At 38.7% G+C, this 23,161-nt stretch overlaps 1 protein-coding gene across 1 annotated transcript in view; it reads right to left on the bottom strand.

The window, feature by feature from the left end:
* Window positions 1–16,891, bottom strand: part of SLC4A4 (solute carrier family 4 member 4) — a 399,538-nt gene extending 382,647 nt beyond the window's left edge. The window contains exon 1 of the mRNA XM_036021813.1: window positions 16,872–16,891. Coding sequence (XP_035877706.1) covers window positions 16,872–16,885 — 14 coding nt within the window. The 5' untranslated portion in view covers window positions 16,886–16,891. The remainder of the gene's footprint in view (window positions 1–16,871) is intronic.
* Window positions 16,892–23,161: the final 6,270 nt, after the last annotated feature.

Raw genomic sequence — 23,161 nt, 5'->3', positions numbered from 1 at the left:
CACCGCAAGGATACTTGAAGAAGAAACAGGATTTCTTTATTACCATTTTTTTTCTTTCTACAGAGATGCCAAGCTAGCAGAGATGGACAGGCACACCCCAGCCTGCCACCTGCCGTTGTTAGTGAACACGATCTTGTGATGAATAAGACAGAAAAGTAAGTTGTTGAGAAGGTGAAATTTTCTTGTTTGGAGAAAAGAGTATATTAGTCACCTTGTGACTCTATATAAAGCCATTCTTTCCCTTTTTCTCATAGTTTGTATACCACTTACATATTCATCATAAGAACTATATTCTCATCCTGGGAGAGATGTGTAAAGGGGACAACTTCCTCCCACTGTGTCACCAGCAAGAAAAATCTGCCATTAGGACTGCTTCACACACACACCTCCCCCAGCAGAGGGTTTTGTGAACTCCAAAGATATCTTCTGTTAACTTGATTTTTTTCCCAAAAAAAGGTATTGATTTCACAAATCTTCATAAAGAATCTATTAGTTGCATAGACTTGTATAGGTACTGTGGGGATAGAAAAGTGTAAGAGAGAGGTTTTGAGTTTGAGAAGCTGCAAAATAAGATATATGAAGTTTGTCCAGAAGGTATCCAGCCATGTACTATTAAAAATAGAGACATTTCTTGAGAAGATACAATAAACAGCTCACACAGAACAATGATGCTTCACTCCCCTTCAAAGTAGGTACATTGGGACCTCACACAGTTCTCCCAGTTGCCATCAGCTGCCCCATCATATTTTCCTGAATCTCATTGATGTTCTGAAATCTCTTCCCTTTCAAAGGTGATTTTAGTTTTGGGAAAAGCTAAAAGTCTCAGGGCACCAAATCTGGGCTGTAGTGGGGCTGAGTCACCCGGGTGATTTGATGTTTTACCAAAATACTCTGCATGAGACATGATGCATGAGCAGGCGTGTTGTTGTGATGAAGCTGCCAATCACCAGTTGCCCATAGCTGTGGCCTTCTGAATCATCTGAAAGTTTCTGTGGAGGAATGTTCAAGCTTAATGCAAAATTTGATGCATACTCATTGCTCAACTTGCTCAGTCATTTTGAATGCCACAGCCACTTAGTACACATGCTCACTCAACAGCATCTACCACCCTCACTGACTAGTACAGTGAAGTTGTCATTGTTCATGCATGCACATTCCAGTCCATTCTCCTTGGCTGCCAGGTTACATAAATGTCAGGCAAACCATTCTCATTATATTGACAATGTCTGGACTTTTTCCAGACAGACCTCATATGTGCATTAAAACAAATAACAAAATAAAAGAGGTACCTTAAAGTATGCTATCACTTGGTGCTAAGGGCCTGTTAAAAATAATATGTACTATTTATTTAACAAAATTAGAGAACTGTGAAAACTGAGAAAGCCAAGGGAGTATTTGAAGAGAAGGTCCTTAAAGATAGATAAATATTTGAGTTAGCCAGAAAGAAAGGGGATGTCCCAAGATGGAAAATGGGATAGGATTTACCTGGATAATAATGGGAATATAAACTTGTTTAAGGGAGTAGGAATAACCCTGATTAGCTGAAGAGTTGGAGTCTTTGGGGCTCAAATGCCAAATTCAATGATATCCAAGTATTTTGGATTGTGCATTTATCAGTAAAGATTTTGAGCAAACCTCCCAACCTGTAAGCATGTACAACAAGTTGATATATGACTATGCATTTTAATGTTTACTGATTTTAGAGACAAAGAAAGAGAGAAACACCTATTTGTTGTTCCACTTATTTAAGCATTCATTGGTTTGTTTCTTGAATGTGCTCTGACTGGGGATCAAACCCACAACCTTGGTGTATAGGGATGACATGCTAACCAACAGAGCTGCTCAGCCAGGTTACACAATTATATAACATATTTTTAAAGGATGAAATAAATAGTATTAATTTTTTTGCATTATGGTATAAAAACCTTTTTTGTCATCTGTGGAAGAAATCAATCTTTTAAATAAGAGCAGTATGGTTTAACATACTTTTTGTTAGACTCTGAACCACGTGGTGACACAGCAATTTAGAAGTCTGGCTCTTCATTTCTCTCATTTTGATAGTTGACTTTACTGGCTGATATAGGTGACAAAAGACAAGTGAATGGTATTTTTTCTCACTTTTAACTAAGAAAGGAATCTTAAAAGAATTTATCATTACGTTCAGCAACATTCTATATTTTACTATGTCAAATGCCTTTAGACACCATTAAAATATTTTTGTTTTCTGACGATAGTGATAATCTTACCACAAAGTTAATGAAGTGTAAGTTCAGGAACCCTCACCTGCATGAGCCTCTGCCCTGGATGGTACCCACAAGACCATCTGTTCCTACGTGTAAAGGTTGCAGAGGTGAGATAAAGGGAAGATATTTTGACCAAAATTAAGACAGCTGTTTCTTTCTACTCTGACTCTCTTCTGTTACACTCCGTTTGTGTTAAATGAGGCACGCGTGGCTGCAAGCATTTTGGGAATCAGAAAAGAAAAAGTAGACTGGGGAGCACATTTAGCCCAGGTTTCGTGGGATATATTTCTATGCTTCCCAGGCTCCTCCGTGTGGACTTTGGTTATCACCTGTCATCCCAGTAGAAGATGCTTTCTGGGAATATTCCTGCCCACTGTACTCACTCATGTGTGGCTGTGTCATCAAGGTGCAAAATGAGTGTGTCCTAAAGTGTGCAGGGTCAAAAATATGTGGAAGTGGAAAAGTAACAAGGTTTGAAATTATGGAACCAGAAGCTTGTCTGTAAAAATTCTTCTAGTAATTGTGTATGTCAGAGTATAAGCAAAGAAGTTGGTTCTCAGTGGAAATTCTCTCCTGTCATAGTATTCAGTTTTAAACAAATCACACATTTTTTTCAGTTTTATTGTATTCACCCGAAACAGAATTTATCATAATTCCTATCTGTAAGGCACAAACTTACAGCAATACTAGAGCCAGTGAGTAGGTCTGTGTGTGAAGTCACATATTTTATGTGTCCCAGCTATCAGAGCACATCTTACCACAGCTCAGGTATCTTGTTCTGATGATATCTGGCCATTCCAGGTAAAGCGGCATACAACACTGCCACCAACATAGCAAAATAAGTAAAGAGCCTACATTCTTATCATAGAACTCCTACACATGTTTACCAGTAAGTCAAAATATATAGCATAAGAATAACTTGATTATATGATTATATAGCTCACTATAACACAAAAGCTGTTTTTAAATGCTTTTGAATTTGCTCTGATTAATTAGTGTTCCTAGTTCAAAAAGCATTTAAAATTAGTCTTGCATTATGAACCTCCCTAAAATCTTACAGCTCAGATATAAACATTATAAGAGGTTTCTCCAAATTTGACTACAATAAAAAAAAATCAAAGTGGTATTTTTAATAGCAAATTATTCTCAATAATAAGAAACAAATTTTGATCAGTCATTCTGAAGTATGGATTTTTTTCTAGTTTGTCTGTAGAAAATGTACAAAGTAATTGTCATAAGGGGTGCTCAGAAAAGATGCAGCTAAAAAATATAGGGAAAATGTATTAGCCTCCCTGGCAAAGATGGCAGCATAGGTAAACACAGCTTGTCTCCTCACACAATCACATCCAAATTACAACTAAATTATAGAACAACCATCACTCAGAACTGGCAGAATTGAGTTGAATGGAAGTCTGACAACTACAGAATTAAAGAAATCACATCCATCCTGACTGGTAGAATAGATGGAGATGCAGAACAATCTGGTTCCACATACACATGTGGTGGATAAAAATTTGGGAGGGATGTCTTGGCAGCAAGGAGTCCCAGCCCCACACCAGGGCCCCCAGCCCAGGGTACCAGTGCCAGGAAGATAAGTCCCCATAACTTCTGGCTATAAAAACCCAACAGGGATTGAGTCAGTGGAAGAAAATTCTGGAGTCCCAAGCAGTTCTTCTTATAGAACCGACACACAAACTTACTCAGACTCATTCCCTCTGAGTTCCAACACTAAAGTAGCAGCGTGAAAAACACCAGTGGCATACAGAAAGGAACTGATGTGGCTGGTATCAAGGTGAGAGCTGGGGGACAGCTTTCCCCCAGACAGGAAAAGAGAGAGCCGGCAAGAAGATGCCATATTTTAGACTCCATCAACCTGGCTAACACTGTTTGCCTAGCCCTGGAGGTCCTCTGAGGCTCTGTCACAGCCAACTTACACCTCTTAGCAGTAGCTTCTCTATATGAATGGCTAGCCTTGGCTCAAGCTTCAAACTTCCTAAATCCTTTCAAACAAGTAACAGCAGGCCTCAGTGAGCCCACACACCCCTTACGTGTTGCTAAGTGGCCCCAGGCATGGCACTAGTGGCAACCAGCCTAGATTCACAGCTTGGCTTCACCTGGGAATCTCCAAGCCCAGAACAAGTAGAAGCCATCTCAAATTGCTCTATAGCTCAGTCAAGGTGGCCCTGGACAAAATACAAATGGGGGCAGACCTTGGCCTGCACCACCCCAAAAATCTCAGGGCCTGTGCTCCCAGTGGACAGCTTCAGACCATGTCAAAACACTACCACCCTGTCCCTGCTTAGCTGATCCTTCACAGAGGGCAGAGATTGGTGATCAGTTGTCATAGCCAATCCTTGCAACTGATTGGCCTGGGTAAATCCCTCCCATTGACCTGCCAACAGCAACCAAGACTCAACTATAAGAGGAAGGTGTACTCAGCCCACACTAAGGGCATATGCTGAGTACCCAGCTTTAGTGATAGGGGAGGCTGTGCCACTGGAGCTTACAGGACACTGACTATATTAGCCCATGATACCAAGACAGGGAGTCAAAGCACATTTACATAATGCATAGAAACAAACACTGGGAGACTGCCAAAATGAAGAGACAAAGAAACATGGCCCAACTGAAAGAACAGATGAAAACTCCAGAAAAAGACCTAAATAAAATGGAGACAAGCAATCTATCAGATGTAGAGTTCAAAACACTGGCTATAAGGATCCAGTCAGAAATGAAGGATACACAATTGAAATAAAGAACAATTTACAACAGGAAATTGTAAAAACAACACTAGAGAGGATGAAGTCAAGAATCAAATCAATGATTTGAACACAAGAAAGCAAAAAACAACCAATCAGAATAGAAAGAAGAAATAAGAATAAAAAAAAAAATGAGGATAGTATAAGCAGCCTCTGGGACAACTTTAAACATTCCAATATTCACATCATGGGGTGTCAGAAGGAGAAGAGAAAGAGCAAGAAATTGGAGACCTATCTGGAAAAATAATGAAAGAAAACTTCCTTAAGGAAGTGAAGGAAATAAACATGCAAGTAATGGAAGCACAGAATGTCCCCACACAAGATGGATGCAAAAAGGTCCACTCTGAGACACATCATAATTAAAATGCCAAAGGTTATAGATAAAGAGAGAATCTTAAAAGCAAGAAGTTAGTTACCTACAGGGAAGCTCCCATAAGACTGTCAGCTGATTTCTCAAAAGAAACTTTTTAGGCTAGAAGAATTAGCAAGAAATATTCAAAGGGACCTATAGCCAAGATTGCTCTACCCAGCAAATCTATCATTTAGAGTCAAAGGTCAGATAAAGAGCTTCCCACACAAGAAAAAACTAAAGGAGTTCATGAACACCAAACCATTATTATATGAAATGTTAAAGGGACTTATTAAGAAAAGATCAGAACTATGAACATTAAAATGGCAATAAATACATACCTGTCAACAACTGAATCTGAAAAACCAACTCAGCAAACAAGAGCAGAGATAGAATCATGGATATGGAGAGGGTTTTGATGGATGCCAGAAGGGAGGGAGGTGTAGGAGAATGGGTGAAGAGGTGAGGGAATTAACAAGTACAAATAGATAGTTACAGAATAGCCATGGGAATGTGAAGTACAGTATAGGAAAGGGAGTAGCCAAAGAACTTATACGCATGACCCATGGACATGAACAGTGGTGGGGGAGATTGCCTGAGGAGTGGGAGGTGCTGGGTAGAAGGGGCAAAGGGGGGAAAATTGGGACAACTCTAATAGTAAAATCAATAAAATATAATAGTAAAAAAATAAACAAAAATGAAAAGTTCTTATAAAGGTATACCAGCCATTCATTTATAAAACCATTACGTTACATTTGTAGATTTTGTGTTGTTTGTGGTATTTCCTACTTCTTAAGTGAATTATCTGTTGTGATTTCTTTTCTCATTCTAACCAAATGTTCCTTTTCATATTGGATTTTGTATTTGTAGTTTTGTATTTTTTCTTTTATAGAAAACTAACTCAAGTTCAAGCTCCACAAAATCTGAGTATATCCTTTTTAGGTTCTCAGTTTACAATATCTCAGCTAATTTAATGACTAACTAAAATCTCAAGCACAATATATATACACTTAAGTTAAATGCAGTGATAAATATTTCAAATGGCCTTTTCAGTAATTTTAAATCCTTTTGACAAAATTCTTGTCAGAGCTGATTACTTGCAATATCATTATTGCATAACGCGGCTTACGAAGTGTTTATACCAAGAATAGAAGTAATAGCTGCTCTTTGTTGTTGTTGTTCTCTTATCCTTGCAGTTACTCTTCTCTTCAGTCTGTGATTTCTTTCCTGGAATGTGTTTAAGCCACTTGCCCATTCATGTAACTACAAGTCAACGAATCCATAACAATGCATCTAAATAGAAAAATATCACAATATACTAGAAGCTAACCCCAAAAGTGAGATATCACTGATAACCTCCAAGTACTTTGAAACTTCAACTATTACTTTCAGATAACTCAGATACCACAAGCAACACAGTCACCAGACATACAGCCTGAAAGGCAGTTCCCGTATCAGTCTGTAGAGGGGAGGGCAAAAGTAGGTTTACAGTTGTGTACACAAAACACCTTATTCTTGTATTATTATTATTATTTATTACTGTATTATTTATTTGTATTATGTAAACCTGCCTTTGCCTACCCCTATATATAAAACATTAGCAACATTTAACTTTTCTTTTTGCTTAAAAATATGTATAATTTTTATATTGTGTAGAAATAGGAATTTAAAAATTCTGCTATATTCTTCTGCATTCCCATGGACATTCCTTCACATCTCCTGGATATACCTACCTCAATTTGGAGATCTCTGGTCTAATTAATTAATATGATTTATCTTAGGGGAAAAAAGATACCACTGAGGATTTTTGAGCATAAGACAGACATTAAACCCATATTTTTGGAAAATAAAGTTAACAATGCTATTCAAAATGGACTGAATGCTAGAGTTTGGAAGTAGAAAGACGAGTTAGTAGGTCAGTGCAATAGTCCAAAAGTGAGGTGGTAAGAATGTGAGGTAGCAGTATGGAAATGAGAACGAGAAAAAAGAAACAAAAGCCACTGACCTGGCCGAAGGAGAATGAAGAGAATTTACAATGCTCCCATTTACCAGGTTTTGAAGGTGTGGGTGGGTTGAGGTCATTTGATTAACTCATGTGTGTCCTTATGGTTACATCACATCGAATTGCCAGACTGTTTATGTGTCCTTGGGAAAGCAGAGTGTTAATGTGCTACTGCCACACAAATAAACACACTAGAGAAATTAAAGCAGTGTGCATAAACATATGGGATTCGGCTGTCTCATTTAAATCCTAGCGAGCCAGCAACGGCCTAAATTGTAAGAGTTTAGTGACTGCCAGAGGAAAGCGGCAAATTAGACATTCTAAGTGGAAATATCTCAAATTTGTCCCAATTGACTATTTCAATGAAGAATTAGCAAATTTCTGAACACCAGCTAAAATGAGCTCAGTCAGAAATTTCTGAAGGTTATATCAAATTTTAGATTCTTAGAATGATTTGATGCAAACGAGTCTCAAAATAGTGAACTAGACCATTTTCCTTGCTGACAGACCAGAGCAGTGAACAAGACAGACCAGATGAAGAACACCACCTCACACTATTTCCAAATGTCTATATTATTAAACCATTTCTTACTTTTAATTACTTTATTTTTATTAATCTTTTTCAAATAACCAAAAGGCTTCTAATTAAAGCTTTCTCCTGTCCTACCACCAGTGAGCTTCCCATCCTTCTCCCTGTAATCATAGTTAAATAATTTAGTGATTATATAAAAATCTTTAGAAAAACTTTTATTTTTATTTAATATCTTTAATCATTGTATTTTTGTTTAATGCTATAGGAAGAGAAGATTTATCTGTTTTATACCATTTCCAACCTAGTTTTCCCCAATCCACCCAATAGCACTATATCTGGCAGTATGTTGGAACCTACTTGTGCCAGATTGCAAGAGCCAACTGTTTTAGAAATTTTGCAAGCCAATTGTTAAACATAGCCGTTATTAAAACTTAAATTACACAGACAAATAAATTATGTAAAAACAAAGGTAATAAACTCTCAAAACTTACACTTCCTAATTATATTACTATCTTTTACTATTATCCATGTTGTTGAGGTTACTTATATTTTCATTACAGGAATATATTTATACTTAAAACAATTTTGCAAACACCCACAGTGTACTTTCAAAACATTCTTCCTCACATTAATTCAGGTAATAAAATCAGCTTTCTTATAATGAAGACAAGCTGGTGTCTATATTCTGATTCTAACTTTTTTTAATTGAAGTAAAGAACTATTTATTGGGGGTTAGAGAAGAGATGCACAGAAAATGGTCACAAAATTCTCAGGTTTTAAACTTTGTGTGTGTGTGTGTTGACCCATTCTGTGTTAAATGTAGGAAATTGTGAGGCAAGTATATTATTTGAAACATAAAATTAGTTTAACAGTAACAAAAGTAGACAAAAACAATCCCCAACTGAGTCTCAAATGCTGACAAACCAACTAAACTGGGGAGTACATTTTACTTTCCTGACTATGTATGAGTTGAGCATAGGACAGACATTATGATAAAGGGCTTTTATGGTCTATTAGCAGAGTTAAATGCTTTTAAAATGGGAAGTTATTATCCACAATGAAAAAATAATATTCATCCATATCTTCAAAAATATTTCAGATAATTTTAATTATCAGAAACAAACTACTAAATAATAACTTCTAGGAGTTTGCTAACCTTATATAACATCACTCTGTCTTCTGTAAATATACAGTTTACTGAATTTTCATTTGCTTGAAAAAAACTTTTGTATTAATAAAACAATTTCTGGTAATAAAAAAATATGACTGGTAAAAGAAAGCTTACTGTCCTCAAGGCCCCCCATCTTGAGAAAAAAAATCATAGATCAGAAGTAGACTAATTGTTTATAGTATAGAAACATGAAGTAGAATTCTGCATTGATAAATTTCAAGCCATCAAACTGGTTTCCAGTAGGTCTCATTGTTCTTACTCTACCTCTATCCTACTGACTGAGATCAGCCTTTTTATATATTGGCATTTTAAAAAATTATTATTATTATTGAACACATAGATTTATTCTAATAAAATATGCCTATTCATTACTTTGTTTACAGAAAGATATCACCCATAAAAGAAAAAGGAAAAAAAAAAACCAACAACACCTCACTTCTAAAAGCTAATTGGATGTGCATTTTTAATTATATACTGAAATGTTTAGCAGGCTTAATTTTTCAGGAGCACCCTGTCTCTTCAGATGCCAGTCCAACAATTTACCTTCTGTACAAAGTGTGCCTGTCCATTGCTAAGCCAATGCACATTGCTTCATAATTTAGGAGACATTGCTACTGTCCTGGAGTCCTCTGTGGAACCCAGTGGCTCTCTATTAATGCACAAGTTCACTGAAATTAAGGATAGCAAAGGAATAGAGTCCAGTTGAAAATATAAAGGGCAGCAGGACAGAATCTAATTTAATTATCAGGGCTGGGATTATTCCAGGACCCTGCCTGCCATGAGAAAAGTATCCTGGGATCTTTAATGACCACCAGTGGTCAGGATTCCAGGTTTACAGATCATTCAATTAATTGCCAAACACATCATTTGCAATACCATTAAGTGACAGAGCTGGGGAATTCACTCTGCTAATTAAGAACTGGGAGCTCTGTGTAGTTTCCCAGAGGACTTTTCAGGCTATGTGGGTGTTTGTACATGTCCATGTAAACATGCATTTAACAAGAGATGTTTCCATCATGCTTCGTGAATGAGAAAGGCTTCAGTCCTCTCTGCTCCACTCAGTTAGGGATGGACGATCTCTACAGCACAAAGCAGGTGAGGGGTGAAAAAGACTGGGCTCTTGGGCAGTATCGAGCCCCCTACTCCATTCTATCATCACGGTCAAGTGAAGGATGTACAAATTGCCTTATACAATCCCACATGCCCTGTGGAGGAATCCACCCTCACTCTTTACAGCAGGTCTCATTTCAGGATCTTAATATACTCTTCAGGGTGAAACAGGGGCAAGGGAAATTCTTATGTTTTCATATTCTTACAATAAAATGTGACTCTTCCTCAATTTCCCTCTCTTTGAAGGAAAAATAATTATACCTGCCATCTCAAAAATAAGTGAAGTCTGAGGAATGACCATCAAATATTTTTTCCAAAGTGAAAAGTAGGAAAGCTCCATTCAAGAGCCTCACTCCGTGGTTCCCAGACATCACTCCAATGACCAGTTGCATTTGAAGCACTTTTGAAGTTTATTAAAACTCAAGATTCCCAGGTTCCACTCCACAGCTACTAACTCAGAATGACCAGTGTTGGGAACCAGGTATTTGAATTTTCAACAAGCCTGTGAGATCAATCTGTTTTTGAAAAACCACTGGACTCTGACTTCCTTTGGAGGCAAAATAACGAAGACCCATTGTGTGATTTTGGAAAAGAAAACTTTTTCCGTATATTACACACAGTACACACAATTTCTTTCTCCCTTTGAAGGCTTATTTTCTTTCTTTCATTGCTTCTATTTTAGATCCTATTATCTCAGTTATCAAGCTTAATTTCTTTCTTGCCAGGAAGCATTGTATAGAATTACTTTGGGATCTTATTAAAATTGATGCTAATTAACCTGACCATATTTATTTTCACACTCAGATAATATGAGTAATCCATGAGAGACACTGAACTTTAGACACAAGGGAAGTTAAAATGCCTATGACGCAAATAGAGGCATTAGAAGAAGATTATTGGACAATTTAAAACTAACCAAATGCTACTTTTTCCTGTTACTGTAACCGATGTTCCAACACAACCATCTGTTTTTAATTAGTGGGAAAGGAGATGTTTGAAGACATTGCAGAAGTCTGGTGCCACAGCAGCAAGAGTGCACAAAGACGGCCAAAAATTTCCAGTGCGATTGAGATTTTATTCATCTGTAAAGTGAGAGGGCAGTTCTGCAGAGTCTCTGGACCGCCTTCGACTCTAACCTGCCAGCAGTCTGTGAATGACTGTAATCCTTGAACAAATCTTCAGAAATTTAGCAAGGCCATGAACGTGTAAAATCAGCAAAGTCACCTGTTCCTATTAGACCTTGAAGAAAGAGTTAGGTGGTTTTAATAAAGGAATCCAGGAAATATTTCTAGACCAAATAGGGTAACCTATTGTCCAGGCTTACTCAGCACTAAGGGGTTTTCCAGGACACTGGACTCAGTGCTAAAACCTGTACGGTCACAGCCAAAGCAGCATTATTGGTCATCCTAAGGCAAGAGGTTGAGTTCATAAAGTACAAAGGAAAATTTTCTACCTCGTGTTAAATATAATTAAGTTCTTGACATACTGGGGGTTGAAGCTGGAGCTCTTTAGATTTTGGACAGGTGTCTGGAATATGACCAGTAACTCAATTGCCTGAGGCATCTCAGCCATGACCAGAAAAAAAAACAGCATCTGAGCATGAAAGTACCTAAGGTAAGACCTACACAAGAAGCAACAAGAGCACCTGAGAAGGAATATAGGTAAACACCTTAATTAGAGAGGGATCTGGGGATTGTATTGTAAGTAGCAACTAATTTACACAAAGCACTTCAAACTAAAGACCCCATCAGGAAGCAAATTATTTTAAATGAATCTGGTGCCTCCGAATAGTTAACAAAACCTACAAACAGAATAGCAATTGATTCCCCTCAGAGGTAAACATGGACCTGCTTAGCAATTATACCTATTTACCTGGTTCCCCAGCTTATATTTCTGACCCTCAGATATGCCTGCTCCAGGCATTTAGGCAAGAACATGGATCCATCCAGAGAATGTTTAAAGATGAATTCAAACAAAAAAAAAAGAAGAAGAAGAAGAAAGAAAAAAAGAAGTAAACAAAAACAAAGGAAAAGAAAACAGTAAAGATGAATTCATCAAATTAAGGAATTATTTCATTTCACCTTAAAGTTATTATGAAAGGCCCTGACCTGTATGGCTTAGTTGCTTGGGCCTTGTCTGCAAAGTGAAAGGTCACAGGTTTGATTCCTGTTGGGGCACGTACCTGGGTTGTGGCTTTGGTCCCTGGGCAGGGTGCATACAAGAGGTAACCAATGAATGTTTCTCTTTCACACCAATTTTTCTCTCCCTCTCTTTTTCCCTCCCTCCCCTCTCTCTAAAAATAAATTAATAAAAAAATTTTAAAAAGTTATTATGAAAGATACTATGAATCTTTCCTACTATCAGTTTTATGAAAGATACTCATGAATACGCATGTTTGAGGAGAGAGGGTCCTGGAAAAAGGGTGTAGTAGGGAGCACCAGGAATCTGTTTTCCCACCCAGCTAATAACTGTACTGGCGGAATCTGTCTGCTGGAACTGTCTTGGAATTCTGAAATCTCTTGAAGGCTTGCAACTTTCAAGGGAAGGCTTGGACATTCGATTGTGGTTCATTTCAGTCCACTTCTGCTCTTCGCACAAAAAATGAGAGACAAACTATAAAACATATAGAAAACAAATAGCAAAATGACAGAAGTCCCTCCTTGTCCATAATTACTTTAAATGTAAATGGATTAAATTCTCCAATCAAAAAAGAGAGAGATTGGCAGAATGGAAAAAAATAATACAATTATACATATGCAATCTATAAGAGACTCACTTTTGATCCAAAGACAACTGACAGGTTGAATGTGAAAGAATGGAAAAAGTTATTCCATGCAAATAGTAACTAAAAAGAGATCAGGAGTGGCTATACTAACATAAGACAAAATAAACTTTAAATCAAAAAAGTTTTGAAATGAATATAGGATTTCAGTTTTGTAACATGTAAAGAGTTCTGGACATGGATGATGGTGTCACTGAACAGTACAGTTAAAAACAGTCAAGGCAGTCATTTTTATGCTATATGTATTTTATCATAATAAAAATGTTTTAAGAAAAAAAATGTATGTTTGTGTTTATATAATCTCCTAATTCTGAAAGGACTCAGCATTTTAGGAGGTGATGATTATGTTTGCAGAGACAATTATATAACCTCCATTTTGATTTGTAAAACAAGGTGGAGAAAAAAAATTCAATAACAATAACTTGTCCCTAAATTCAAGGGACTCATTTCAACCCATTTCCTGATTGACTTCTGAGCCACATGCAAAACACTTTATCACTCCCTGTTTCATATGCACAAAATAACAAACTTCTAACTGGAAAAGATTTGTAAATCTAATAGTGTAGTATTGTCCTGAGCCCTATTGGAGTCGGAGACAAAAGGAAAATTCAAAAATTCTGATCTTGTTTCTATTTCAAAGTTTGATCTTTTGCATTAACTCAGATCTTTTCAATATTGCACTAAAATATTATTTGTCTTAATTCCTGGGGGTTTGGCACCCCTTCAGTTATGTGTTCTAAAGTTAGTCCCAACACTGAAAGGATTCTCTTCCTGTCCCTTCTGTGACAAACCACAGTTTACTAGTTTTTCTGCTCTCTTTCTAGCCTCTCCCTCTTAGTCTTCTTTGCGCCTCTTCCTCCGTCAACTATATGCCAATGTCCTCCAAGTTTTTTTTTTTAAGTTTTCTCCCCTTTCTCTACATACACATCCAAGTTATTTCAGTTATCTCTGTATTCTCTTGATCCTCAAACTGTTTCTTCTTCACTTTACCTTCCAGCCACATTAACACCCACGCTATATGGATAACTTAATCCTAATCTAACCCCAATTTTCTGCCTCTGTGGGTCAGTCAATTCCTGTTCCCATGATGCATTTCTGGAGACCAACTTCCCACTTCCAATGAAATATGTCCTCCCGCCAACATTTAAATGTCTGTACTCACCCAAACCCTCTCCCCACCCCCCTCGGGACTGCTCATACCCTAGGGTGTAGGGAGGGTGAGATAGCAGCAGAAACCCTCCAGGCCCTCCATTTCATTCCTCCCTCTACTTTATACTCCAGTTGCTCAACTATGCCAAAATATCTTAATTTCACAACTTCAAACACACTGTTCTTTCTATTTGGCATGTTTTCTAACTTTCACTAACAAACTCCTACTTATCCTTCAGGTCTCAGCCTACAGACCCCTTCTACATAGACCATATCTGACCTCTATATTATATTAGGTTCTCCTATTATGTGCACTTGTAGGACTCTGTACTTTCTCTTTCATATCCCTCATTATGTATTATTATAACTACTTTTCCATTTTCTACTTTCCCCACTAGACCACAAGTTCCATGAAGGCAGAAGCCATGTCCATCTTGTTCACAATTATATAGCCGGGTCTAACGCAGTACCAGGATGCATCAGCCACTCGGTAGGTAATTATGAAAGGGAATAAGGGCAGTCAGTGAGAATCAAACACCCTCCAGAGAGAACCTGTGTGATCAATGAGCAATGAGCAAATGAGCAAAAAATAGCAAATGCTAAGATCACAAAGTCCAGCCACTATTAGAAATCAGATAAATAGAAAGTCCTCTTTTTTCTAACCCTGAACCTTTTTTTTTTTCTAAATAACCAGGACTCCTTGCCCTCATGCTGTCTGTATAATAGGCAGAGCACAGTCCATTTATTGGCTTGGCTGGGGCCTGGGGCCACTGAAATCTTGGCAGACCTCTACAGGGCCACGTGGCCTGAAACTCATTTCTTCTCTACTGTGACCAAATGCTCCACCCATTGATCTGTTTCTGACGTGGGTTTTGCTTGTTGCTTGCTGGCTATTGTACCTCGCCAGAGTATGGCTTCACATAACTATAAGGAAGAGAGTCAAGTTTGCCAGATCCCAAAAGCTTACCCTGATGTTGGAAACCCCTACTTAATATCATTAGCTTATGCTGATATAAAAGATTATGCTGATCAAACATAATGCTCATATTATACAAAGTGTTTAAAGCCAACAAACACAGTTTTACTGGACAGCAATTTGGAACAAGACTGATTCCGTGGCTTAAAAAAAATTCATTGCCAAACTTCAACCTAAATTATATGAGGTATCTATAAAAACAAAAGTCAACAAATTCAAGCTAGAAAGTGGGGGCCTTGGTTTTGGGGGACTTCGTTGAAGCCTGCAGGAGAAGGAAGAGACTCTTCTTGTCCTGGGAGAGTGAAGACTGTCACATGAGATGGACATGTGCAAAAAAATTCTACTTCTTATAACCCAAAAAAGTTCAAAAAAGCTCATTGAAAAAAGGAAAAAGAGAGAGAGTGTGGTTTTGGGAGAGGAAAGGAGGAGTAGGGGGTGGGTAGAGATGGACAAAGGGGAGGATGGGGACATCTGTGGTAGTGTCAACAATAAAGATAAAGAAAAAATATTTTTTAAAACAGAGAATAGAGAACTTCATTAACCTCACTGTGTGTGGTTAATACTCCCTATTAGCATGTGGGGATTTGTCAGAAAACACTCCTAGAGCTTCCCCTGAACATTTATCCTTAATGTACTGAGAGCATAGACTCACAGAACTAAGAAATTAGCATAATCTATAAAAATAGTACAGCCTAAAATATTATAAAGCTGTAGAGTGGAATGTAAATCTTGAAAACCTTTTTTTCTGTATCCCAGTAAGCGTGAGACTGAGCCCCATTTAAAAACGTGATGCCAAAAATAGACACACACTGCTTAGTTTTAGAGAAGGATCTTGTACATGTCACTCCACACTGCAGAGGCTCTTTACAATGAGTGTAAGTACTTTTCCCATTGATTTCTCCCTGGGATTTTTCCCTTGGAACATAGCATATGGGCCAAGAGTGCTTAGATGTAGGCAGCAGAGACACACTGGTAACACAAGATGTGATACTCTCAATGCCTCCCTAACTGCAAGGCTAACACTCCCTTGCAGAGAGGCTAATCCACTTTATTGCTGAGTGTCCCACTCTTGGCTTTTCTTGCAATGCCATATCCTCATACTTCCCTTCCAATTAGAAATTTGAATGGAAATCTGTGTACCAAAAGATATAATAAGGGACACATTTTAGATCTTTTCCCACAGAGGACAGAGTTCCAGCCCCTGAGATTTTTTTTTAACAGTCTGGCTGACTTCTGATGCCAACACCAACTGCTGGTTAAATCATCTAATCAGCCAGGAGGAGGCCTTTTGTTCTCCTGCTTTTACGATTTCATTTTTTTTAACATTTAAAGTTGCCAACAATTCCAAATGGTGTCACAGCACTTCTCTTCCATTTGTTTCCACATGAAGATAAAAACTATTGTGTCTACACCAAATTATAATGGGATATGTAAATGACCCACCATTATGAAACTTACAAATAGATAGCTCTCTACAATGATCTGAAAAGGAAATTTTTTACTATCAAACCACAAAGGGAAAAATACTCTCTTGTTATCATATTGTTGTTATGCTATCAACAATAGTGATGGTTTACCGAGTCCCCGCCAGTACCACCAGAGGAACTCTGGAAGTTTAAGTTAGTAAAGCGAGACCTATACAGTTTATCAATACAGAATAAGGTCAGACATTTGCTTGCAGAAACAAATAAGCTTTTCTGTTTCTAACATTTATGATTTAAATATTTTAAAAAATAAAGACAGGAAAAAGGTTAAAATGCAAAGCTGTTTTTTCCCAACACATGACTTTTTGACTTACAATAGGTCAAGCATCGGTGCTCAGATATACAGCCAGGGAGCTTGTGAAACACGTGTTGACATCTGTAAGAAGAAAAATAACAATTACTTGATGAATCTCAAACCATACAAAAAATTTTATTGAGAGTAAGATACTTCATGATAGCTAAGTCCATATAAGAATCTTTTCATTCCTTCTCTTCTTGCCCCTTTCTCAGGACCTGTTCTTGGCATACTGTTTTTGGGTTTCTGCACTCTTATTGCTGAGGTAATATGATGTACAGATTTCTATTAACTGACAAAATAATAAAAATCAGATTTCTTAGAAAATATGTAGGAAATTTGTCTTAACTAATCTCTGGAAGCATTCATATAAGGTTGTCTACTCCTAACCTCTTAATGGGATTTGAAATATGTAAGTACAAATATTCATTTTAAAATATTTGTCAAAATGCAAAAGTCCCCATAAGAAAATATAGAAGAAAAAGATTCATATTGAAATATTAAAAAACATATAAATTTATTGAAATCCATCAAGCATAAGGATTTGCATTGTCTAAGGAAAATTTTTACTTAAACTAGTCTCAGTATAAAAATTATGGCCATTATTATCCTCCTTTAACAGACTGCTGGTTCCCACTTACATGTTTGTGTTATCTTATACGGCGTAATGAAAATTATCTTTATATTTCCTTACTGAGTAGTTCTACATGTAGCCTATATGTAGTCCTTAAGGATTTAATAATTATTGTGCAAAAGCAGAGAACAAATTCATGTATCTTGGATGTTTCTACAGACATGATGATGTTTGGGGAAGTCTTTGCATAAAGCATGCAGTTTTGGAAAACAGGTACAAAACTAGTGTCAGGAGCCTAGTCCTGACAGAGATATGCAGTATTTCCCAAAGCTCATATCTCCTTACTTTCTATCCCTGTGAAAGAAATGAAAACTTCAGAATGCCCGCAGAATAAAGAGTATAAGAACTCAGACCAACTGTGAGAGGGCCAGAACCCACTGCTGGCTACTTGGGGCTTGACCAACACATCCCCTCAGTTCATCCTCAGGATTAATGCATATGTTTAAAATATTTCCACAATGATCAGCCATCTGTGTGAAATTGCGATGAGTTCTCCACCCCAGCTTGGCACCACTTCCTTCTGTGTCTCTGGCTATAAGCATCACAGACACTGTTTTGTCTTAGTAGAGCCATTTGAAAGAGCAAATCTCTGAGTAACACTTACTAATTACTTGAGAATTGGAAAGAAAAAGCCACTCTGAAGAGATTCCCATTCTACCGTTAGCCTTAACATTTTTCCCAACAAAGGGCAAATCTTGTCTCTTTCAATAGCACCTGTATGTATCTGGCCGAATAATGCCTTCAAGGAACAGTAACATAACACAGGTTTTTATGAGAATGGAAATGAAGTCACTGAAATCTCTCAAGCCATAAAGCCTCCCCTGAACCTAATAGTTTATTACTACATTTACCTGCATAGATACATGTTTAATTTCTTTTTTAAAATTTTGTATTTTTTAAATTTTTATTTATTGATTTGAGAGAAAGGAAAAAGGAGAGAAAGAGAGAGAGAGAGATTGATTAGTTGTTCCACTTATTTATGCATTCATTAGTTGATTCTTGTATGTCCCCTACTGGGATCAAATCTATAATCTTGGTGTATCAGGACGACATTCTAACCAACTGAGCTACCTAGCCAGGGCCTGTGTTTAACTTCTAATAAAAATGTCCATCAGAGATGGGTTTAACAAAGAGTTGACTAGGTTCACAAATGCCTTGGATAAGTTAAAACATACATATGAAAAGACCATCTTAACTATATTGAATGTTGTAGAATTATTGAAGCTACTTTTATAAAATATATTTTTATATTTTTCAACACAATATATTTCAACACAATCCTTATATTCCAATATTGGTAATACTCTTAAAAATGTTAGGATATAGAATAATTCCCTTGAATACAGAATTCTCAACACATCAATACCCCTTGCCTTTGAAGCAGGGGTTGGGGTGAGGGTAGTATTTTCATATAAGTTTGAGGTTGTAAGAGCTTTACAGTAACTCCCTATCTATTCCCCCTTAAACCACATAATACACAGAGAGAGAGAGAGTGTCCTCCAGCCAAGAAGCAGAGGTAGACACCCACCTGGACCCCACCACCAAACTAAAGGTACCTGCATTCAAGTAAGTAACAACTATTACTCATAACCAAGATGAACAGAATACTTACATTGTGCTAGGCACTGCACTACAAGCCTTGCATGAATTATTTCATTTGATTCTCAGAACAACTCTGTAAGCTCTCCATGATTTGAGGTTTAGAGAGTTTTTAGAGGTTTAGAGAGAATTGCCAAGTTCACACAGCTAGACAAGAGTGGAACTAGAATCCAGGCTTGGGCTGTGTTCCCCCAGAGCCCCACGCTCCTGCTGTCTCAGCCACAGCATCTTCACCAACCTTACATAATCCCTTCAAGCATTTTCAGATCAGCATTTCAGAGCTTATACTTCATACTCCTTTCCTATCCTTAAGCTGCCCTGTCTTTCAGTTCGAGTATCAATTGCTTCCTTCACATTGAAAGAAGCCAAATAAGGCAAGAAGGCTTCTAGAATTGAACCAATAATCGGAATCAGGAGGTAACAGTGAAAGTTTTCAGAAGTAATAAAGCAAAAAGTGGAAGAACAGGAAAGAAGGGAGTCTCTGTTGCAAAGTAACTACTTGGCCTATCGGTTGGAAATAGTGTTTTTCGGTTGTGGTATATTCTCAAATATGGTCTCTATAGTAGTTAAAATAAATGAATTACATCTAGTGCCACAATATGAAAAACTAGATTGAACGAAGAAATCAAGTTGGAATATGTTATGTACTTAATATCATTTGTTTACCTTTTTAAATACTGTATTTACTTAATTTTAGAGATAAGGAAGGGAGGAAGAGAGGGGGAGAAACATCAGTGTGTGGTTGCCTCTCATGCACCCCCAACTGGGGACCTGACTCGCAACACAGGCATGTGCCCTGACTGGGAATCAAACCAGCGACCCATTGGTTAGTAGGCCGGCACTCAATCTACTGAGCTACACCAGCCAGGGTCATTTGTTTATTTTTTAAACCCATAAGATAATAGATATGGATCCACACATGTAAATAAAATGCATAAAACATTGATGGGAAGGAAAGAAATACATCTCAGAAATAGTTACTTCTGGGGGACCTCAGGAGTTATGGGCTGAGGAAAAGTAGAGGACTTTGACTACATCTGTAATGTCGTTTTTATTTCAAAGTATCTGAAACAAAGATGGCCAAATGTTCCCCTTTGTTAAATGCAGGCACTGGTTATATTAGTTTCTATAGGTTCCTGAATGTTGGAAATAGTTTATCATTTCAACTGAACAATTGAGGTGGAAAAAGATGTGAGAAATATGCAATTACGTATTGTAAAGTGTGCAAGGTATTTGATACATGATTTATACTCTCTTTCTGAGGAAAAAGAAAGAAGGCCCTGGGAAGGGGATTGACCAATTGCTGGTAAATGCAAGGAACACATGGCTGTTGGGGCTGTTCTGAGCAGGCATGCTGGGGAGGAGGGAGATGTGGAAGTAAAGGTTAGGTAAGGCACGGGAGGAGAAAGGGAGGTGAGAGGATAGTGTACTGAGGGTGCGAGAGCCACAGGTAAGTAAAATGTTTGAAACCTGAACTATAACTGTCTGGAAATGCAGAGCCTTGTCTGGGCTGGAGCTGAGACTTAGACATATCCGAGTGGGGGAGAATGAGGAGCCTCGCTGCTCTCCATCCCTCCGACAGACACAGAGCCTCTTCAAGTAAGCTGGATTACTTGAGACTGAAGATCCTGCTGGGAAAATAGTTAAACCCTGACCCCAATTAGACTGCATACACATATACCACTATGTCTGATTAACTGGGGGAACTTCAAAATAAAATAAGATGCATGAGAGGCAATAGAACACTTACCAAAAGTAGCAAGGTATCTGGTGCAGTGATTCAGCAGAAGGACCTAAGGGTTGGGGGGCAGTGGATTCAGCAGCTGCAAGTGGAACCCAAGGGGACCTGGGCCTTCCAGCAGCATGTTTGAGCCCTGTGCCTATGAATGAACGGCTGTCCCCCAGCTTTGAAATGCTGGGGCACAAACCTTCCCACCATTTCCAAAAACAAAATTGGCCAAGATATTAGCAGGGATCTCAAATGATAAGGTGTTGGTGGCAGCAAAGTCCCAGCTTACCAGGCTCAAAGGCAGCTGCAACATCAGAGTTCCCACCAGAGCTCCAGGTGGAAGTTTTGGCTGCAGCAGAGGCAATGCAGGTCAGCTCAGAAGAAAGCACTGTGTGTCTAACTCACTGTGCTTTCAGGCTAGCCCAGCCTGTTCTGGACCCCTAGAGCAAGGGAGCATTCTTTTCCTCATTTTGTAGCGGTGCCATTGGCTGAGACAAGTGCCTGAGACAAGAGCCGCACCCAGGCAGTGGTGGCAGCGCTGTGGCATGCCAGCACCGATGCGGCAGCAGCACCAAGCCTTTTGCTAGGACCTGCAGCTAGACTGCAGTAGCAACAGCAGAGTTCCAGCTCTGGCAGCTGTGGCAACCAGTCTTGGAAGGCCCAGCAATGAACTCTAGCCCGGACTCTGCATGGACAAATTAAAAGCATCTTGTGGGGGAATTTCCACAACTATGTGGAGGAAGGGAACTCCTCAAGAGCTGTCATAGGTAGGTGGAGTGCAGAGCCACTGAGATGTGAATGTTTTGGGCACCCAGGGTGGGAAAGGCTGAGAGGTTCAAGTCATTATAACTTGGCTGCTGTGAAAGACAGCATGTTTATGAAAGATTTGGGCTGCAGAGGGGAAAAAAAAACCTAACGAAATAAAACACATTTGAATTAGTTCTTCCCAATGTTTTTGCATCCCTCTAAGATATGAAATCTGCTAAGAGGATTTTTTGGTTTAGAAAAGAAGCAGAGAAAAAGGACAGGAGGGAGGAAGAAACTGCAAATGGTCAAATATATCCACTTATGACTATGTCACAATGACAATCTCTTCAACTGTAAACAATGAGAAACATGAGATCCTGGAGGCTGTTTCCAGTGGAACTTTGTGTAATAGCTAAAATGTTAGTCTGAAGCCTGACAGTGGAAGAGGACAGGTGACAGTGTGCCACCAGCAGGGATGGCTACCTACATAAATCCAGGTGAAATGAGGAGGAGCTGAGCAACAGTGACTCCAGAGTCAGCCTCAAATCTAAAAATGCCCCCAACTCATTCCTGAACACTTAGAAACCCAAGGCACAAGCAATCCTCAGTTTACAGAGCCCATTTGCATATATGAAGAAAGAACAAATAATGTAATGAGAAAGGTGGGGTAGGTGGAAACATGTGAGATAATTCAGATGAGATGCTGAGATTTGTCCAGCAACATGTACAGCCACTTGGAAAAGGAAGATAGTCATCTCCTTCCATGGGCCCAATACTGAGAAGCATTTTAGATGACTGCTTTGTTGAAAGTGCAGGTATTTTTACTTACCCAGCACTTTGCCCATCTCAGAAATCATGCTGTCTTTCCTGAGTGTTCCCCTCTGGCAGAAGCAGTCCCATCAGTTGACTCCAGAGAATGTGGCAAAGGGAGAGAGCACATCGACCCCAGAGGGCCCAGCCCAGCCTCCTGAAGAGGGCATATGGGACACATGTGGGCTGTCTCTACCTTCCTGAGTCTTGCACAGGTATAAACACACACACGTCACAGCAAAGGATCACATGGGGACCAGGAGAGATGCATACATGCTGCACTCCACTGTCAAGGTAACAACTACCTTCAATCCCTGGCAACAGATTCCTTCCTGGCAACAGACTCCTTCTGGGCCTTCTGTCAGAAACTACGGGATTAGCCAGATTTCTCCCACTGGGAAGGAAGGTCACTCCCCTCTCCAGAGGGCCGATCAGTATATTAATCCCCACAGAGATGGCTGTTGTTGGAAGCATGTAATATAGGCAGAAGAACTGCTCGTCAGCATTTCAAGGTTGTGGGGACACAGCCCCAGAGTCCTCACACTTTGTACCTCCTTACTGATTTCAATAAAGACTTCTCCCACCAAGGAGTCTGTCTCCAGACAGTGACATATGATGACCAGCTGGCAGCCTGGCTCTGGGGAAAATGACCCACAGCAAATCACAGCACTTCCTGTTGGTGAAATTCAAATCCCATCATCAAAGGACTCGAATCTGATGGAGTAGGAGATCGGGCTGATTACAGATAGAGCATGCCTGAAATCCAAAGCACAAGAGGACGTGCCCCTCC

This window comes from Phyllostomus discolor, chromosome 1 (assembly GCF_004126475.2).
Source record: "Phyllostomus discolor isolate MPI-MPIP mPhyDis1 chromosome 1, mPhyDis1.pri.v3, whole genome shotgun sequence".
NCBI lineage: Eukaryota > Metazoa > Chordata > Mammalia > Chiroptera > Phyllostomidae > Phyllostomus > Phyllostomus discolor.
This window is presented reverse-complemented; position numbering and strand designations above follow the sequence as displayed.